General features: G+C 41.2%; 1 protein-coding gene across 3 annotated transcripts in view; it reads right to left on the bottom strand.

The window, feature by feature from the left end:
• The window catches only part of RGS6 (regulator of G protein signaling 6), a 282,882-nt gene that overhangs the window by 250,511 nt on the left and 10,174 nt on the right, over positions 1–22,197 (bottom strand). For all 3 annotated transcript variants that reach the window (XM_069858274.1, XM_069858276.1, XM_069858275.1), the window contains exon 2: positions 18,630–18,734. In XM_069858274.1, coding sequence (XP_069714375.1) covers positions 18,630–18,713 — 84 coding nt within the window. In that variant the 5' untranslated portion in view covers positions 18,714–18,734. The remainder of the gene's footprint in view (positions 1–18,629; positions 18,735–22,197) is intronic.

Below are 22,197 nucleotides of genomic sequence, written 5' to 3' on the forward strand. Positions count from 1 at the left end.
GCACAGATAAAATGTGCATGTCCTAACATGACATTCCTTGCACCATCTCAGAGCCAGAAAGGCCACCAACCTCAGTTTCCCTCCAAGCTTATGTAAGGTGTCAAGACAGTATCTTCAAAGGTGCAGCTGTGAACACTAGCACAAACTCTGGCTGTAGATTTGTGGTCTTTATTTGATGTGTCTTTCCTGCTGCACGGAGGTCAGTACACTGAATCTGAAAAAAGTATCAACTTTATCAGATGAAAATATATTTTTTTCCTCCTGTTAAAGTCTGCAATTGCATCTCAATATAAGAGATAATTACATTACACAATGTTCAGAGGAGGAGGCATTAAGTTAGCTAACTTTGATGGAACTGCTAAACCCTGAAGAAAGCTAAGAGAAACAAATGCAAGGCTGGTTTGTGGTAACATTTGGATTACAACACTGAAAAACAACTGTATGAACACAGCTAAGCCAAGTAGCTCTACAGCAGCACTGATGAGGTGCATCAATTCACTGCTGCGACTCCAACACAGATGGAACAAATATGCTGACCCACTTCGTTGAAGAGCCCCTCTTTATGTAATAAATCTGATACTAGCAACTATTTCCCCTTCAAAAATGTGGAACTCCAGGATGTTGTTCATCAGGACATGATCTATCCTGCGCATTCTCAAATTAAGCAAAACCAGCAAATTATTTTCTCTGCATTTCAAATCAAGAAAAAAAAAACCCTAATGAAAATACTACAAGAAGCCATTAAAGTCAGAGACAACTGATTTTGTCATCAAATTCTTTATACATTGGGCACAGACTTGGACAATGGTACCACATCAGCATTACCCATCTAGGATTTCCAGTGCCTTATAGAATCTACATTTAATAATTTGAGATGCCTTTAGCAACCACAACAAACCCCCCAAAACATCAGATGTGTAAATCAAGGCCACTGTATGATTTTTAATGATTAAACCAGAGTGATTTAATATTCATACTTTCCCCAGAGTATGTCTCGTTGTTTTCAAGTGCCATCTTGAGACTCCTCAGCAGAGGGGAAGACTACGAAGTGCAGCCGAGCAGTTCTCTCGCCTGAACTACTCTCAAGACACTACTTTGAAACAGGAAGAGACAGGACTCAGGAGAACATATAAATATCTTATGAGGTGCTGGAACATTCAGTAATTAATTTTTCAGCAAGGAGAAGCTTTTACTTCAGCAATGTGTAAAAAATAAATTTTGAATTCCATACCTACTGCCTGGCTACCCACGCTCTGACCCAAAGTTAATAGTAGAAACAGAAGAATCACAGTTAATGAAACTGCATCAAGCTGGCCACAAGCCCCTGCTTTTACTTATCTATTGCTGTGGAAATCAGGTTGAGTGCTACATTTCCAGTATAGAACTCTGCAGAAAATTTTGTTTTCTTTTTCTGTGGGCCCAAGTGAAAAAGAGCACTCTGGCTTTAATTGGGACAAGAAGAGAGGGTGAAAGATCCTGAAAGCTTTACCTACTTTATTACGGAAATGCTTTAGTTGTTCTGGAGTCTGGGGCAGGTTAGACAAAGCAGGAAAGCATTAGTCACATCTGTGTTAGAACAGACTTGCTAGGTCCTGTGAATGGCAAAATAAGCTTGTTTTTTGCGAAAGAGAGTGGCTGGCAAGAGGTAACATCTGGCAACAGACAACTGCATCTGGTAAAACAGATAGATTGGGTGGTGGTCTCACATTCATATCAACAAAGTGGCACCTGCGGTGCCATGGGCATAGACACCTCCCACTAGGTCAGGTTGCTCAAATACTCATCCAAACTAGCCTTGAACACCTCCAGGGATGGGGCATCCACCACTTCTCTGGTCAACATGTTCCAGTGCCTCATCACCCTCAGGAGAAAAAATTTCTTCCTAATAGCTAATCTAAACCTTCCCTCTTTCAGCTTAAAATCATTACCCCTTAATGAGTAACAGAAAGTAATTTACTGATCAAGCCAACTAAACGAGCAGCGATCTTTCTGTTTCAAAGCACAGGAACATCTTGTTGGGTAAGAAAGACGAAGCCACAATGCTATCTTAATTAAAAGCTAAAGGTTACCATGACCATCTACGTTTTGTATATAGATAGTATATACTGAATTTACAGCCAAGCCTTCTGAAACCTCCTGAAGCAAGAGTCAAGAGCAACAAATCACCTCGGGCCTCAGCAGATGTGGATTAGCCAGCTCAAAGAATGTGGCCCTATGCGAGAAAAGAACAAATTGCCCAGAGATAAGGAGAAAGGGAGGAAGGGGAGTTAGGAACCTTTTGATGAGAAACAGGACTACAACCTTGAAGACTGCTGAACTGAGACAATTCTGTAAACTTAGCTGATTTATTATCTGGCCATATGGAGATTGCATGTACCCTAAAGGAACAGGGTGGGGCATCTTCAAAGATGTGAAACGAGCTTGGAGGGGGATAAAAGGGGTTGCTCAGCTTACCTAACTTTGCGAGCCTTGGTGGAGTTGCGACTCCCCGGCCACCCAGTGCTGTTTTTGCTTTCCTATCTAAATAAATAGTAAATTGATCCACGTTTGGACTTTGTGTTGTTAACTCAATTATAACATGCTAGTCTAGATCTTCATCTCTGGATTTGATGAATACACCACCAGGAACCCAATAAAAATCCTCACTGATACCATGCACACAAGTTCTCATAAACAGTTTTTATAAATAAAAGAATCCTGATCTCCCCAGACAAATGCACCTCACAGCATTTGGTTTTTCTGTGAATTATAAAGCTATAATGATTCAACTGCTTGCAAACTTACTGAACTAACAATGAACGACAATTCTTAAGAAATATTTCAGATGTTTCTTTCAAAAGTCTCACCCTTAAGAAACCAGGAAAATAGTAAGGATTTCGATTAGGCAAACATTTTGTTAGCAGCAATTCAAATTTTGTATACTAAGTATTCCATGGAGGTAAAAAACCCACTTCTTGGATCAGATTCCAGCATTAGCGATGAATGCTTAAGATCTAAGGCAGCAGTGTTAGAGGTGAAGGCAGATCACAGAACTCCCAAACTCTGTAAATACATATGGACACAAACAGTGAGATCGCTGCATTACCAAAGATCGGATATCATAAAACAAATGAAACATTCAGTACTTCAGGTAAAAGCAGCCACATTGATCATCACCACGTTGCTCTTAGAAGTTATAAACTGTTCACTATAGGCAGTGGAAAAGTCCTGTTTTGGCAATGCCAAAACTTCTTCAGGCATTTACCATCATACCCACAAACAACTTCATTCCATTAAGCCCACGTCAGCTTTGCCACGGTCAAATCCTTGAAAAGGGTAGAATCACAGAATGCTTTGATTTGGAAGGGACCTTTATAGGTCATCTAGTTATTATTGAAAGATGATTCAGATCTACTCCTGAGGCAGCCTGGAACTATCAAAATGCCATCAGGCTTCTTTAACACCACTGAGACTCCACATAAAGATAATTTTGGTTGTTCAAACTATTCTGCCTGAACTACAAAGGAATGCAGCAATGACCTGCATGGCCTGAACATTTTTAAAAGAAGTAAACATTGATCAGTAAATCTCAGACCTGGGAGTAAAACTGTTTGTTAATGACCTTTATTTCACAGCTGGAGCAAACAACTTTTCTTTCAATGATATGGCATGCTTGCCTGCAAGAGCCCGGTGCTAGGAATGTCCCTATGGTGAGGTGATTTTGCTCTGGGGTTTTGTTTTGCTTGGGGTTTTTTGTTGTTTCAAGTTGTTTAGGTTGGAGGTTCTTTTTAAGGGGAGAAAGTTGTTGTTTGGTGGTAATGGAGGTTTTCTTTGGTGGTTTCAGGACTTTTGGTTTATTTTTTTAAACACCAGAGGCAGCCAGGACTAAGTAAGCTTTGACCTCATAAACGGCAAGTGACACAGACAGCCGAGGGTTCCCAGTGTACCTCACAAGACCTCTCCAGCTTCAGTCTAGGCCTGGGTTTTCACCTTTCTGTGAGCTCTTCTCAAATTTTGCTGAAGCAAAATTGAAAGATAACTCAAGAACCAAGTATGATTTTTATTCAAACTGTTGAGCACCAGGAGAAGAATAGAAGAACATCTGAGAAGCCTCTTCAGGAGTTAACCCTGGCAAGACAAGAGGGTGCCTAGGGAACCAGAGGACTTCCTTTGTGCTGAAGCTGCTGCCTTCCCTTCTCAATTTTTCATTTCCCACAGTATCAAACTGTTAGGTCCGGTGGATACAGAACCCACAACTGTCAAGGCCCAAGAAAGATAAGACTAGTATTTTCTCAACATCTCAGTTCATACTAATTCAGTATCTCCGCTGTTTTTTTACAGTTGTAACAGAAACAAAAGTACTAAAATAAAACTGCAAAATTATTTATGTTGAGAACAGTTAGAAAAATAGTAAGTTCTTGCTTTTGTCATGTGGTGGTGGCTGGGGTGTTGCTTTGTTTTTCCAGAGTACTTCTCAAGAAGTTCTCCATAAAGTCAAATTCCTTCCAGGGTCCCTGGTCTCTCCCTCATAACACTGCTGACCAGGGTAATTTCTTTTGCAAGGCATGTCTGTCCACTACAAAATCAACTGGAGTTAAATTCTTTTCAATAGAGGTGACAAATTGTCATTGTCTTCTTATGCTTTGGATTCAAGTTTGGCTATGAGGTGAAAGCCTTGAAGCTAAAACACCCTCCTGTCTTGTTACAATCTCCCTCTACTAAACAGTTGCTCAACCTAAGGATTTTGCTTGTCCTGTTCAGAATACTCTTGGTGAGGCAAGAGAAAGCTCATCAACTGCTGTAATAAGTATGCAAAAAACCTAAGACACTAGGGAGAAAATTATTAAAGTAATGGAGCAAGTTTACCCATTCTTGTGTGTTTCTGTGATTCATTTAGAAAGAAGCATCTCAGCTGCTTGTCCTTGAATGCCCCAGGAAGCTCTCTTTAACTTGAGGTATATTGAAATAGTTCCTCTGTTTACTGAGTCTTTTTGTTTGCACTTTAATTAAATGTATCGAAATCAGGGGAGTAAAGCAGTGCCCACCCTGGGCTATATACCCCCTTTCATTTGTCTCCCTCAGTGCTATGGAGAAAACAGTGGCTAAAAGGGCACTCAGCCTTCAGTAAATTTCCACTAACATAAACGGCTACACCATGAGAACAGTATGACCACCAAATGAAACCCTTGGGGAGGAGGGGGAGAGATGGAGAGGGGTAGTGTATAATCAGGAAACTACAAAATGCAGTAGGAGCACAGACCCTTGCCCTGCACCTCAGAGGTGACTCAGGGCCTCACTCTGTAGCCAAATGTTTCTTCAATAAATCAAGCTTATGCAATTAAAGGCAACAATGATAGCAATAGACTACAATTAGAGCTTGCATGCAGCCCACAAGTGAAGTCAGATATTTCTAAGGCTGCTGAAGAACTGCTTTAAATAGTTCTAAATATCCTGTGCAATTCTAAGTCAGCTAATGCTGGGGTTTTTTTAAAAGCAATCTTGAGTCTTAACTCTCTCTACAAAATGCATCACCCTTCCAGTTCCCTTATCCTTTCTGCACACATCTGATGCATTCTCCTTCAATCTTCTACCTTTCCTCCAAACAATTCTACCCATGAATGTCAGACAGACACACCTACACAACTAACAGTTTAGCAAAGACAGAACCAGAGAATAGGCCACCACAAAACTTTCAGTCTCCTGGTGCGAGGAGAGGGGCTTTGGCTTTTTTGATCATGGGGGGGCTCACGCACCCCCAGGCTTTCTCGCTAAGGGCGGGACACGTGGGTCTCCTGGGGGGGCTAAAGCCCTTGCCAGAAACCTAGCCAAGCTCATAAATCGAGCTTTAAACTAGATGTGAAGGGGGAGGGGGTTGAGCCCAGGCTAGACAGGAATGAGCCTGGATGTGGGGAATTGGTGATTGGGAGAGGGTGCGCGGGCGAGGACCACCAGTACCTCACCACACAAAAAGTGGGGGAGAACACACCTCGGGGTGCTAAGGGAGATGCAGGCACTCTGGTGTCAACTACTCCAGTTACCAGGCAGTTGGGAACGAACCCTGCTCCCTCTAGGAGGGCTGAAGGCTCGGCAGCTCAGCTGAAGTGCATTTACACCAATGCACGCAGCATGGGAAATAAGAAGGAAGAGCTGGAAGCTGTCGTAGGGCAAGGGGCCTATGATGTCGTTGCCATCACGGAAACGTGGTGGGACGACTCATATAACTGGAGTACGGCTATGGTGGGGTATAAGCTTTTCAGACGGGACAGGAAGGGTAGGAGAGGAGGTGTGGTAGCCCTCTTTGTAAGGGAGGACTTGGACATCACTGAGATGGATTGTGGAGATGAGGAGGTTGAGTGCCTGTGGGTCAAAATCAGAGGAGCCCACCAGAAGGTAGATTTTGTGATGGGAGTCTGTTACAGACCACCCAACCAAGGAGAAGCAGCTGATAAGCTCTTCTATAAACAGCTGCGGTCAATCTCTAGATCGATGCCTCTCGTTCTGGTGGGAGACTTCAATCTGCCTGCTATCTGCTGGGTGTACAACACAGCAGAAAGGAAGCAGTCTAGGAGGTTCCTGGAGTGCGTGGGAGATAACTTCCTTGCACAGTTGGTGAATGAACCAACCAGGGAAGGTGCCCTCCTGGACCTCCTGTTGGTGAACAGAGAAGGCCTTGTAGGGGATGTGGCGGTAGGTGGACGCCTAGGACTAAGCGACCATGAGATTATAAAATTTTCTGTTCTAGGTGAAGTGAAGAGGGTGGTTAGCAAGACGGTAACATTAAATTTCCAGAGGGCAGACTGTGATCTCTTCAGCAGGCTGGTTGGTGAAGTCTCATGGGAGACAGTACTCAAGGGCAAGGGAGCCCAGGAGGGCTGGGAGCTCTTCAAAGGGGTGGTCCTAGCAGCTCAGGAGAAAGCCATCCCCGTGGTCCGGAAAAAAAGCCGGCAGGGGAGAAAGCCAGCTTGGTTGAATAGAGAGATCTTGAGGGATATCAAGAAGAAGAGAAATGTTTATGGCCTCTGGAAGAAGGGACAGGCCTCTTGGGTGGACTACAGGAGGGAAGTGAGATTGTGTAGGGAAAAATCAGAAGGGCTAAGGCTCAGCTAGAAATTGGATTGGCCAAGTCAGTGAAAGATAACAAAAAATCTTTCTACAAATATATAAATAATAAAAGGCAGACTAGGGAGACCATACAGTCCCTATTGGACACAGAAGGGACAACAGTAACAGGGGATGAGGAAAAGGCTGAGGTACTTAATGCCTTCTTTGCCTCAGTCTTTAGTCGTAAGGAGGGTCGTTCCGTCTGTGTACAAACCCAGGAGCTAGAGGAGCATAATGAGGCTCCCGTGATCCAAGAGGAGGTGGTCAGAGCCTTGCTAGCCCGACTGGACAGTCACAAGTCTATGGGGCCGGACGGGATTCACCCTAGGGTACTGAAGGAGCTGGCGGATGTGCTGGCCAAACCCCTTTCCATCATCTTCCAACAGTCCTGGAAGACTGGGGAAGTCCCACTGGACTGGAGGCTGGCTGATGTTGTGCCCATCTACAAAAAGGGCCGCAGGGAGGACCCAGGAAACTACAGGCCTGTCAGTCTGACCTCAGTGCCAGGGAAAGTCATGGAACAGGTGATCTTGAGTGCTATCATGAAGCACATGCAAGAGAACCGGGTGATCAGGCCCAGTCAACATGGGTTCACAAAAGGCAGGTCTTGCCAGACTAACCTGATCGCCTTCTATGACAAAGTGACCCGGCTACTGGATGAGGGAAAGGCTGTGGATGTGGTCTTCCTGGACTTCAGCAAAGCCTTTGACACAGTTTCTCACAGCATTCTGCTTGAGAAACTGTCAGCCTCTGGCCTGGACAGGCGCACACTCTCCTGGGTGGAAAACTGGTTGGATGGCCGGGCCCAGAGAGTGGTGGTAAATGGTGTGAAATCCAGCTGGAGGCCAGTGACAAGTGGGGTTCCCCAGGGCTCAGTGCTGGGTCCAGCCCTGTTCAATGTCTTCATCAATGACCTGGATGAAGGCATCGAGTGCACCCTGAGCAAGTTTGCGGACGACACTAAGCTGGGTGGAAGTGTCGATCTGCTGGAGGGTCGGGAGGCTCTGCAAAGGGATCTGAACAGGCTGGACCGCTGGGCAGAGTCCAACGGCATGAGGTTTAACAAGGCCAAATGCCGGGTCCTGCACTTGGGGCACAACAACCCTATGCAGTGCTACAGACTGGGAGAAGTCTGTCTAGAAAGCTGCCTGGAGGAGAGGGACCTGGGGGTGTTGGTTGACAGCTGACTGAATATGAGCCAGCAGTGTGCCCAGGTGGCCAAGAAGGCCAATGGCATCTTGGCTTGTATCAGAAACGGCGTGACCAGCAGGTCCAGGGAGGTTATCCTCCCTCTGTACTCGGCACTGGTGAGACCGCTGCTCGAATACTGTGTTCAGTTCTGGGCCCCTCACCACAAGAAGGATGTTGAGGCTCTGGAGAGAGTCCAGAGAAGAGCAACAAAGCTGGTGAAAGGGCTGGAGAACAGGCCTTATGAGGAGTGGCTGAGAGAGCTGGGGTTGTTTAGCCTGGAGAAGAGGAGGCTGAGGGGTGACCTCATTGCTCTCTACAACTACCTGAAAGGACGTTGTAGAGAGGAGGGTGCTGGCCTCTTCTCCCAAGTGACAGGGGACAGGACAAGAGGGAATGGCCTCAAGCTCCGCCAGGGGAGGTTTAGGCTAGACGTTAGGAAAAAATTCTTTACAGAAAGGGTCATTGGGCACTGGAACAGGCTGCCCAGGGAGGTGGTTGAGTCACCTTCCCTGGAGGCGTTTAAGGCACGGGTGGACGAGGTGCTGAGGGATATGGTTTAGTGTTTGGTAGGAACGGTTGGACTCGGTGATCCGGTGGGTCTCTTCCAACCTGGTTATTCTGTGATTCTGTGATTCTGTGATTATGTCATGCAAGTTTGGGTGAAAGTCTTTTCTGTGCCCCTTGAAGCTCTCACACATTTCTTAACCGGGAGGAAAGAAAGCACCATTGATGCTAAAGACATGATGAGTAACTTAAACACCATTTTTATTGTTATAAAAGAAAATGGAGGGTTTTTTCTTGCATGCAGAAAACTTGTTATAAGGCAACACATGTAAGTGCTTTCCAGTCAAAAATACTTAAAAAAAACGCTACCAAAGTAGGTCACCTATCTTGGCAACAGGACCAAAGAAAAAGACACTTAGGCTCCATATTTCTGAAGAACAGATGCTTTCACATTATTAAAAAGAAGTGGGTTTAGCCACTGTTTTTTCCACAGGTAATTCTACACAGAAGCCAACGGTTGTACTATCTTCAGTGAATGGACAATGGCAGTGCCATTATTGTAGCTCTGTTTTTCTATGCATTTTAAAAATATAATTAACACAGCTCCAGTTATTTTTACTATTAAAAGCCCAGTGGGGGACAGCGCAACTGACAAGAACCCAGTGCTGCCAAAGCTTATGTGACATTTTGGCAAGTTTCTGAATGAGCTAATTTATATGTACCTACAAGCCCATGTTTAAGAAAACTGTGTGAACTTACTGACAGGGAAAGGCATTTAATCATAACATGAGTGAAAGAAATGTTCCCTTTATCTGGGGCACCACCAAAACAGCTCCTGCAGCCATGACCATGCCAACAAGCAGGGGAGAATCATGCCTGCAAATACAAACATTGTTAAACAGACTCCACAGCCTTCCAACTCCAGATCTCCTTGCTAGAAGTGCCAACTAATGCAAGACAAGAAAAAAATACGGGAAATGGTAACAGAGCTAGAGAAAAAATATTAATATGCAATGGCCACAAAACCTATTTTCATCAAATGGGGAAAAATACAACTGAAAATAGCTGGTAGAGGAGAAGAACAGAAGTGAAAGCTGCAGCACTATATACCAAGACCACTCCAGTACACAAAACTATTTCCAGCTAGAGTTTATAAACATAACCACAGAACTCTTTCTAATTTACTTCAATCTCACAGAACCCCATTTTTATAAAATCAAAATATGAACAAAACTGGAATTGTTCTGCATTCTCTCAAGCAAGAAATACATCCCAATAATTAATTAACGCATTCCTTGATTAAATTCCTCCTCCTACCTATTCCACTCATGCTACTCGCAATTAAAGCATTAGAAAAACACATGCAATATTTTGTAATTTCTTCTTCTGTATGCCACAAAGATACATCACTTCACCTTCAAAGGCACCACATTATTGGTCCAAAATATAATTTCCAAACATTCCAATGCGAGGTAACATTAATAAGCTCCATTAACATTCAAGAAAATCAAAGTAGGGCAACAACTTGCTCAAATAAGAACACGTTTGTTCTGTTTCCTCCCTGCCTCCAAAGACATGTAGCCTTTGAACTAAAATATTGAATGCACTCAAAAATGAGAATACAATTATTTGTTAAGCAGAACTGTGCACTTTAGTGTCTGTTTAAATGGTTAGTTTTCATTTTCTTGAGTCCATTTAACTTTGGAGAGACAAGAAAAAGTAAGATACAGGACAACAGCAGCAGTGATAAAGAAAAAAAAAAGAAAGAATAGAAGTAATTCCTTTCCCTTCAACATGGTGTGACAGCTTCCAATGGAAAAGAAAAGGAAAGCATGCTTCAAAATGTCTTAGGATGCAAAACATGAGTTTTTAAATGGAACTTCATTTGCATAGCTTCATGGTCCTGCACATGTAATTCTATTTACTGAAATGAATCCTCCCACTCAAACTTTATCACAAGAGCCTTATGGAAGAAGTTTTATTAATCAGGATAGAACAAGGGTTTAGCTGAAGTTCTATAAGTTCTATTACAAAACAAAACAAACCCAAACACGTTTTCATGTGCTCTTCATCCACTTCCATCCAAACTCTTTTCTGTTTCATCTTAATATTAGGGTTCAAGACTGTGCCTGAAATAGGCAGAAGCCACCTTCCTGGAACAAGTAGGGCTAGCAGCTCTTTACTACTTTGCTACTTCAATTTGGTTTGTTTTTAATAAATGAAACAACTACATGACTTAAATACTGCTTTAGCCAGAAAGAAAAAACTCCTATTCAGCATCTTGCCCAGAACAACATGCAAAAGTAAATCAAACAACATAGTGAAAATACTCCAAGACCATAACTTAAAATACTGACAACAACAAATACAGAGAAAATGATATGAGAAAGATGCTGGGTAAATAGAAAGAACTGTTTCCAAAAATGCAAGACACTAACTGCTACAGCTAGAACAGCATAACCTTACCCTCTAGCTGAACCTTCCCTTTTTATCTCTGTATTCTAAATTTGCACTGGTTGCTTTGCTAAAAATATACTTTGAAGTTGTCGTAGCTATTCGTCCTGGCTTATCTTTTTTCTACCTCTGAGAATAGCTAAAGTAATAGATCACTGAAATTAGACTTTGATGGGTACAAGAGACAGCTTGTTTCAGTTACAAACAAACTGAGAAAAGGTAAGCCAGAGACGAAGGAAAACTATAGATTCATTGCCAATCTCTAACTACCAAGAGGGATGCAATACATTAGACCTAAGGCCACCTTTACACTAGGACTAAAGCCATCTTTTCCAAAAACAGACACACAGATTCATATGTGCAAAATGCAAGCAAGAATTTTTCTGAGCATACATTATTTGAATGGAAATACTGAATTCATATAGGATATATAAGCGAATATATCATAGATACATATTTTTTTGTAATATATCTTACGTATGTTCTAAGAATGTATGCCCTAAATTAGGCTAGACAATATAGCCAGGAAAAATACAAAGGTTATTTGTTGATCCTCATTACCTTAAAGGCATGTAAGTATGTGTATGAGTATTTACATAGATATGTATTTATATGTCTAAAAAGAGAAACAAGAAAATAGTTGTTTGAGGGTCTGTCTACCTACCTTGTTACCTGCACTTCCCTATTTGTAACTTTGCACATCACCTACTAATCTGAGTTTCTAACCTCAGCCAAGTCTTAACTATTACTGCATGACAACTAATGGAAAGTAAAAAAGAAACCACAAAGTGTCCAAAAACCCTTCTCGCAAGTGGATCACCTCCACCTCAGTCTACAAACGTGATCCTGACACCTGCATGACAGCTCTACTCATGTGTAAACCAGAATGCAAGTCAGCTTCTAAAATCATCTGGGCACTAACTTCTTGAAATTTGACACTAATGCCATAAATCATTACTCATTCATGCACATTTAACAGATGCAGAAATCAAAGCCACAGAACCCAGCTTTACCCTAGGGCTCCCCCAATAGCTACAGCCAAGGTCAGTAGCATTAGACGTGTTCAGGGACACCTACATGCATCACTTCAGCAGTACAAGTTATTTGCTATTGCATGAGTAAAGGTTGTTTCCAGGTATTTTAGACAGTCTGTATTCAACATAACCCAAAAAAGATACAAATATAAAGCTACAAAAACTTCTTGGCTCATGGTCTCTCCTTCTATACTTTTGCAAGAAATTATGTTACACAGGCCTCTTCAAAAGCACGCCAACACCTCTCCTAAAACCAGCTGGCTTCCTTGGCCACACTATTCCATGCTGTGGCCACTCCAGAACTCCACTTTTCTGAGAACTAGGAACCATCTCCTAATTCCCAGATTGCATTTATTCATCAGAAATTTAGAAAAGCGTGTGCATGCTAGACTATCCTCAGCTTAGTAAGGTCTTATCCCTGCCCAACATGTATCCCTGTTACTACTCTTGCGAAGTAATTACATCTTTCCTGTCTAATTTTGTTTTGCTCAGGTAAATAAACCACTTCTTTCTAGTCCATTCTGCGTGAACAGATCATGTTTTCTTAAAACAGGATACAACAACAGAGAAGCCTACACCATCACCTGCTTTGAGGCCAGATCACTGGCCCTCTGTGTAATGCTATGGACACCTATCACTGCCCCAAAAATATTTTCCCAGGACACCCTGGGATTATATTTGTGGTTTTCACTACCATAGCACAACACTGGACCACAACTGTCCTATGACTTATTGGCATACTCGGGTCTCTCTTCTCTGCTGCTCCTACCAACAGATCCATTTGCACACAGCCCTTCCCATCATTGTCCCTCATTGTACAGCCTCTCTCTCTCTCTGCGTAGAATTTAACGATACTATTCTGACTCCTCTGCCCACGATTTTGCTACACGAGGTATGGAAAGGAAACCTCCTGAACATTATGCCTGTTATTACAAGAAATGCCTACAGGGAATCTCCTAGATAAAAACTGTTCAGCATTGCCTTTACTGCAGCCACAATTTAACAAATAGTCCATCTCGCACACAGGCATTTCCCCCTCACTATGCAACACTCCACGCAAAGTTGTTGACACAGTAAATCACTTGGATAAAGAAATCAGCGAGGTTTCGATAAATGGTCAGGTTTTGTTTACAGCCAAGGCACATAAGTATTTGCAGTGATAAATTAAGTGAAACCTGCTTTTCAATGTGCAAAACAGAGCTGTAGAGTTAAAGTTGACCTGGTGCAAAAGCTGTATGTTAGCACATCTTGGTAAGAAGATTGGTTTTAAATTTCTTTTCCAACATTAACATTTATGGCTTCAAACGTCATAAAGTAATTTCTAATTACAGTATAGAAGAGTCTTTGGGTAAAATTTGAAGACTATATGTCTGGAGTGCTAAACTCATGCATTATCATCATAATTTTATATTTTTATGTTAAAGAATCAGTGACAAAATAGAAGCAAGTGCATCAGAATTTGAGATTTCACATACGAAAACAAGGCCCACGAACTTTACATGCAGCAAAATCCTAAAATGTAACTCAGGAGAAATAAAAAGAATTCCAAAAGTATTCAACAGTTTAAACTCATTTTAGGTTCTGCTCCCTCTCATCAGAAGAGCATAAAACCTTGACAGAGTTAGGAAACCTCAAAAAAAAGATGCAGAGTGATTTCATTTAACGACATATAAAAGTTGTATGCAAGAAATCCATCTAATTTTAACACACTACAGCTTTTTCTTCCTTTGCAACAAGTCATCATTTGGACTATACCCTATGATTTTTGTCTATTTTGGTTGCTTGGACAGTGTCCTACTGAGATAGTTTTTTATGTGCACAAGGAAAACAACTTCAAAGCACAACGCAATACTAGTCTTGTCTTCTGACTAGTTCCCAATGCTAGCATTTTCATTTTTTTTTAATCTGAACAGCAAATTCTAACAACAGCCTCCTCCTCCATCTTTCTGCTTTGTGGTCCACCCATTTTTTGCACATGTACATCTTTCTTAACAATTGCTTGTTCTCCCAGTTTCCACCCCATCACCACACTGGACAAGGTCAGACAGCAACATTCCAGCTACTTGCCATGACTGGAACCCTGGAATCTGCTTGGAGAAAAGTTACCAATGTAAGGTTGCTTTTTGACTACTTTTTTTTTTTTTTTGTGCGATTATAAATCTTGAACCACCATTTTAAAAGAGCATAAAGCTGCCAATATTGAAGGCAGCAAACAACTCAGATTTTTCTGAAGACATCTTGCGGCAGCTGCAAGTTTGTATTACATTTACTCAGAACAGTAATTGCCTTTGGAAATTAGATTTTCCTGCTTGTTTAAAAGATTTACGATGAGTAACCATAAAAATTCAAAATTTAACTCACTAAGTGCTGATGTTAGCAAGCAGATACAGAAGATGTGTCTGGAAAAATTAAGCAGAGATGGAAATGTACTATTAGATAATCCAGGTAATTTCGTTGGTAATACCCTTTGATATCACACAGTGCATGCATGCTCACAGTGCTTCTAAACATCTCTAACAGTAAGACAGGGAAGAGTTTGCAAACTGAGAAATCTCTCTCAGGAAGAGGCACACCTTGCTATCCAATCTAAATTTTCATTTCAGCATTTTCATCCCTTTATGTTATATCCCCTAGGTACTCCTAAACAATTCTTCCTTATTGGTATTTTTAGTTCTTATTTAGTCAAGCCCTAAATATTTTGATTTTTCTTTTCTTTCAGTGACATGACCATTTTCCACCATCCCTTCTGTAAAGGGATTTGGTTTGCCATATTGTTTTGGCAATAGGTCACCTAATAGGACTGGCACCAGAAGGTGTTCATGAACCGTCAGTCTGCAGAAGGTTAACTTTCAGACCTGGATTATTGGAACAATAAGCCCCTAGGACACAGCAATCTGCATTTGGAAGCCACAAAGGCAATCAAGGGTGGCTGGTTCAAGGGGAAGTGACAGGTATTTAAAAATCAATTGGTATTTTCTGTTACTGTTTGCTTGGAGTGTATTCTTCTCCTCTCACTGGATTTTTATTGCATTTTTCCCTTCTGTGCTACAGCACCCACACAACACTTAAGAGACTGAAGTGAGGACTGGGATGTCACTCACTTTCACAGAAGCCCTTGTGTATCGACATTACCTGCTCCCATGAAAAGGAGGGTAGCGCATTTCAAACAGTCTTTTTAAGCATTGCGTACCATTCTTCCAGTAATAATCCTAAAAAGAAATAAATCAGCATCTTCTCCAGATGCAGCCAGACCAGTTACATGTTTTACTCACAGAGCAGTGTTTAAATGGCAATGTAATTTCTGCAGCACCATTAAATATCACTATGCCATGCAAGATAAATGACAGCACATACTTACTGCAGCACTACTCATAGCCCTACAACCAGCCCAGGGCTAAGCACCGAGACATACACAGAGATGAGAGGAGGCACAAATCCTAGCAGTGGAATGCAACTTGCATAGATGTCTAATAAATAACATAAGTACCTGACAGCTAAGTGTTGAGGCACCCTTGATGATCAGTGGAGACCTAGTCAACACAGCTCACGTAGTTTAGGATTCAATTAATTCTAACAAGTGCAGATTGAGGCAAATTGCACCCTAAACATTACTTACCCTAATGAGTGCATCTGCACTATCCAGTTCACACACAGCTGTCTTCCAGAACAGTAGGACAACACTGAGCATTGTCGATTAAAAAAACAACATGCCTCACAATTTGATAAATACCAGCCCCAAAAAGGTTAACCCTGAAGGCAGAAGACAGTAAGACTTATCGCATTGAGGCCATCTCCAGTAGCAATCAAAGCAGCTAGAATCCATTTGCCTACATGAGTCCATAGAGAATATCACAAACTAATTGGACTCAAAATACATTAGTTTATTTTGTTCTGCATGGCCAAACTCTATCCCATTTAGTCTTTACTTAGGTAGATAAAACAGCCTGTTCTAAACTTTTCTTAATAAACAAAATGCACAGAGGTTGCTCCAAAGGGACACCCAGCATCACATAAGACCTGTTTGTCCTTTATATGTGTGTATCCCTTCTAGTGTTTATAAACAAAACCAGGCTACCACCACCTCATCTCTTGGCTTATGAGCTTCAAATAGACCTCAGTGAACCTCAGTAAAGAAAACATGAACAATTTTGGGTTGCATTTGTAGGGCTTTTCTCCCTCAAAACCCACAAACATGACCGCTATGACAAGTTACACAACAGTTGACACACCAGGAATTACTGTGGTCCCATTACTGAAGCCCACCCTTATTTCTTCTTACTTAGGGGGATCAACAACTGCATCTCAGGATCCCTGCTGTGAGAAAGCAACTTTTTCTTTTCCTCTGACACAACACCAGCCCTGAACTGTATGATATGCTGGCAGATTGTATTCTGTATTTCAGGGAGTCCAGTGCAGTTTTTTTCCTCATTCATTACTGGCAATCAAGCCATTTGAAAGGAAATGAGAGATGAAGAGCTAAACACTCATTTGGAGAGGGAAGAGATAATCAAGTGAATAAAAATCTTATCTCAGATTTAGCATATGGTTTCACAACACTAAGGAACATAATTGATGTATAATACATATAGTTAATATCAAATAATAAATCAGATTTAGAAAGTCAACTGTCAATAGAAATTAAGTTTGAAAAATAGGTACTACCAGCCCTATTCATAAAAGCAACAAAAAAACTTCAACAAACAAAACCTGACACGTGCATTAGCTTAATATTGACAATACAGAATACAGTATTACTGAACAAAGCATGGGACATGCTATTCTAAAGGATAACTATGTATTTTGACAGATGACTGTATTATGAAGGGCTGATAATACTGGTATCTTAGTAACACCAGTAAGGAGAGGTGAATCAAATGGTATGAGTACATTCCTTGTTGATACAGCAGAACTTGCAAGTGTTATACAGCAACAATCATGAAACTGTAAAAGGCAGAGAAATGGAGAAATCTTGAAGTAGAAATGACATAAGATGCCTAGAAAGAGAGGCACACTCAAATAAAACAATGTTTTCACGAACAGGTAAGTGGATTCTCTGCAGTCACAGCTTTAATGCCCCACTTCTATAACATGCAATCAGAAACTTCTTTCCTATCCTAAATCTGCTTCAACCTGGTGGTGTTAGATCTCTCTGCAAACAGGTTCTAGAAAGATAATCTGACTAACTAACTACCACTACTTCCAAATTAGCAGCCGAAGTGTGTTCGTAACACATTCAAAACAAACGAGCCTACACATTACCCAGAAAAATTTCCCTTGTTAGCAATTCCAGATTCCAAACCAGATATGCAACAACTAAACCAAAATCACGGTTAACAAAAAGTAACACTTTGAACAACTTATGCTTTACAGGAAACCTACATTATTTCCACAGCATATGAAAAAGTCATTAAGATTTCAGTCACACAAGCTGAAAACCATGGACACCCAACACATTTTTGTTATTTGTAGCTATTTTAAAGGTGTAAAAATGAGTGGAAATATAAATTTTACCCAGGATCATACTCCACAAGGAAACTTGATTTGAGCTAGCACTGTAGCTCTTCAATTAATGAAATGGTAGCTTATTTGAGTTGTGCAAGTTTTATTTTTGCCAGAATCAAGCAGCATTTTTGCATGCAACAGAAGAAATATTTTGCAGACTAAATAAAAAATATTTCAATTATTTCATTAAATTACAAAGACTCCATTTCATACATAACAGATATACCTAGATTACAGTAAAATAACAATAAGCAAACAGATCAATAGATCACTTTCCTTCACTTTTTATACCATATCCAAAGTACTCCAGAATAAGACATTTTACTGTGGTGAAAGAACATGCTTTGACACAGTGCACTGCTGTTATCTTAACATTGTCCAAATCATTTTTCACTAGTACTTGAGAGGTTTCTCTTTTAATTTAAGCAAAGCAACAGGAACTATTAACGACTACCAGCAAAGAATCAAACTGTAAATTATGCAACAAAAAACACTATGAATAAAAAAAAAAAGCTGCTTTATGCTTAGCGTGATAAAACTTGGAAGGTATGTGCAATTACTTTAGCTAGACTTCATAAACTTGACTGATTAGCTAAAGTCACAACTATTCACAAGAAGTTATACATTTTGTGTTATTAGATTATTATCAAATATTTTATAATAAAAAGTTTAAGTGCTTCCAATGAAGTGTAAGACTTCCAAGCTCTCAAATGCTTTAGTTTAAAATACCTACTTTCCTGAAAACTATTTCAGATATGCATCCAAGCAGCCTAAAACATACCTTTGACTTCAAAAGGGTCATAGGGTCCTTTGACATGCCAACCACATAAGAACGGATTTTTGAAAACAGCTCCAAATCCTTACCTTCCTGTAGACTATCATATTGGGAGAACTCTCCTCTGGGTCAGCAGTTTCGACACTACTTGGGTCAGAGGGTGCTTGGGCCATGTTTGCCTCTCGTCACTCAGACTGCAAAGACAGGAGCAAAAGTCAGTATCACCTCAGACTTGCAGGGGAGCATGGTGAAGAAGCACCACTACTTCCAAGACACACAGGTGAGGATGGTACAGAGGGAACCATGCTCCAGACTTCACCCAGTGCAGGATTTTATCACACCACGTCAAGACAGTTAAATGCCTTGACTGATTTGTCTAAAGCTCGATGCCCAAAGAGTGACAGGCAACAAAGTACCTCAGTGTATAGCATCATAGAGTGGTTTGAGTTGGAAGGGACGTTACAGATCATCTAGTTCCGACCCCCTGCCACTTGATCCACTCAACCAGGTTGCTCAAGCCCCGTTCAACTTGGTTTTAAACATCTCCAGGGATGGGACATCCACAATTCCTCTGGGCAACCTGTGTCAGTGCCTCACCACCATCACTGTAAAAAATTTCTTCCTTATATCCAATACAAATACGTGCTTTTTCAGCTTAAAACCATTACCCTCATCCTATCACTGCTCCCAGATAAAGAGCCCCTCCCCAGCTTTCTTGTAGGCCCCCTTCATGTACCAGAAGGCTGTATAATATACATATATAGCATAGAATTACATGTATGATACAGCCCCAAGTCATTCTAGCTGTCAGTTATCAGTTCCTAGGGACCTGTCAGGTATCAGAACCAGAAAAGCACAGACCATATCCCAGCTCTGTCCTGTCCAGCAGTGAAAAGGCTATTGCTGTAACATGGCATCCTTCGCTGGAGCTAGGAGTAGCAGAGAGATCCCTTTAAGCTAGAGATAACAGAGACCAAGAATCTACATCAATCCAGAGTCCTTAATTTCTTTTATACACTACACATGCACACACGATTGTGGGCACAAATGCATATGTACAGGCACCCATACCTATTTTGAAAGGTGATATTGTTTAATTTGAGCTAGAACTGCAGTACTGAGTTTCAAAGGGTTGTTCAGATGAATTTAGACATTATTTTACACTTCTTCCTTGAAGCCCAAACACTGCGCCAGGTCATGAGCTAGAAAGGAAATTGAATTCTCTAAGCAAAATTATTAGATGCCAAAAAAAAAATCTAAATGGCACAAATGGTAAAGGGTTAATTTTAAAATTATAGCATTTCAAATTATTTACAATAAGGTGCATTTTCACAGCATTTCTTAGTTATGATTTCAAGGCACTGAAGAATTAGGCTCCAGGTATCATCCTGGATATGCATTATCATCATAATTTAGTGCAGCGGGAACTGCGTAGAGATTCTGTGTTATTTTCTGAAAGCAGAGCTGAACGCGTATGTCAAGTCACTCAACTTTCAGCTTTACTTGCAGTACATAAAGACCATGATCACCCCTCACACAGTACACTTGAGATTATGCATGTATACTTTAAAAGAAAATTATTTCAATTGACTTTTTATTGACCAATACACTCTTAAAGAAGACATTTCCAATTTCTAATAAAAAATCCCTCTGCAGCATTGTTTAGCTGTGCATCACTCATTCTATTATTCATTTTGAACGTCCACTTTTACAAATTCTGTTGGTCTTATATCGTCAGCTCAAATGATACTTCAGGACTTTCCCCCATAGCACATCTTGAAGCTTTTCATCTACTCTGGTGCAACAAAACAAAAACATCTTGTGGTACTATGTGGTACTACGTATAAAAACATATGTGGTACTAGCTGTCACGCTGTTCACAGTGACATTGTGGGAGCAACCAATGGCATCTGAGGATCTATAGGTAATCAATACAAACAACCTCTTGTTGGAAGACAGAGATTCTCAACAGTACTTCCCACTGGTGCCCAGCATCTCCTGCTGGGTTTCAGTAAGGAGCAGCATGAGCAGGGCTACCTTTGCAGGAGCAACAACAGGATGGATGATGCACTGACCCAGGTGCAGCCCAGAGTAGAGACAGGTACAGGCATCCCCTCTACACAGTTGGGGCACTGACTACCATCCATGTTTCTTCTCTCTTTTAGACTGCTTTTTAAAAAAAAAAAACATAAAATCTTGTCTTAGATTATATTCTTATTCCAGAGGTGAAAAAAGACTACAGAAGAAATGAGAGTGATAAGACACAGGCATTGTCCTGCTTCTTCAAGCTGGAAGCACAGCAATGCTAGGTCCTCATGGATCCCATTACACCTGTGCTTTTTAACATACAGGAACTGAGTGATGCTCAGCACCCACTGATGCAGGACTGCTTCCCTGCACTCCTGCCACGCTTAAGTTTTGTTTCAAGCCATTTCACAAACAGGGCATTTTCACTAGCCTGAGGATGGTGGCACTGACTGAACTCCCAGTGAACACAGACAAACCGCTGGCTCCATGGCAGCAACACTTCCAATCAAGAGGCAACACTGGGACAGCCCCAAGGAGGCACCGCTCCATCTCCGCTCGGGGAGAGACCACAAGAGAGAAGGATGGAAAGCCCAAAGACAGGGCTCCAGTGATGCAGGTTACCTGCTGCAAAAGCAATGAGGGTGCTGATGATCAAAGTACAGGGGTTTTCCCCTAATACTATATTAACATGCTGCATTTGCAAACCTTTAATTAATATAGAGGTATTTGAAGGTCTATATCTGACTTGCACAGTTCTCTGTTAAAAAAAAAAACAAACGAATGAAAACCCATAGCCTGGTGTGACAGAATTGCAGGACTAATTTTTTAAGGGATCCTATTGAAAACTAATCTTTCTAGGTAATTTCTTCCTCACTGCCAGTCCAGTCTACTCAAGATGCAAGCAGGAAGTCAACTCTACATCACTACAGAGGCTAAGAACAGAGTTTGCCCTTTGAACCTGTCTCTAAGCACATGTGTGCAATGCATCAGTCAGAAGACAATCCAGCTTGGGTTTATACAGGTACTTCAGCTGCACGGGGATGAGAAGGGCGAAAACAAACATTTTATTTCAGTTTTAAAAAAATAAAAACAAACTCATGCAAAGCCTCCAGTTAACAGTCTCACCAATTACTACTTGAACAGTACCATCAGCTCCTCACTCCTACAGACAGTTTATTATCTTACGTTACCAGTGCCTAACTAATAGCAGCCTGCATCCACACACCAGCAACCTAAATTCCAATGTACATTTAAAAAAGAATAGTCTCTGAATTCCGGCTCTGAGGTTCAAAAAGATGCCATTTTCCCCATAGCTGTTTTTCTGACTGTAGCCATGCCTGCAATAATCCAGACTTCTCAGCAGCAAAAGTGATAAAAATTGAAAAACACTTGTGCTAACCATTCATTCACTCTGCCACACACAAGGAGCAAATCAGCAGTCTGCAGCTCCTTGTTTATAGATAAGATGTCCTAGGAAGGCTTTAAAAAAATACTCCCAAAAATAAGCTAAAATGAGAGGATGCATTTGCCCCTTGCTGATTTTTCCTTTTTTTAAAATTGTATTCTTTATTGCAGAGCAGTTCTGCTTTTTCCTGAGAAACATAACCACACTAGGCTAGATAGGCAGCC

Source organism: Phaenicophaeus curvirostris, chromosome 5, assembly GCF_032191515.1.
Source record: "Phaenicophaeus curvirostris isolate KB17595 chromosome 5, BPBGC_Pcur_1.0, whole genome shotgun sequence".
NCBI lineage: Eukaryota > Metazoa > Chordata > Aves > Cuculiformes > Cuculidae > Phaenicophaeus > Phaenicophaeus curvirostris.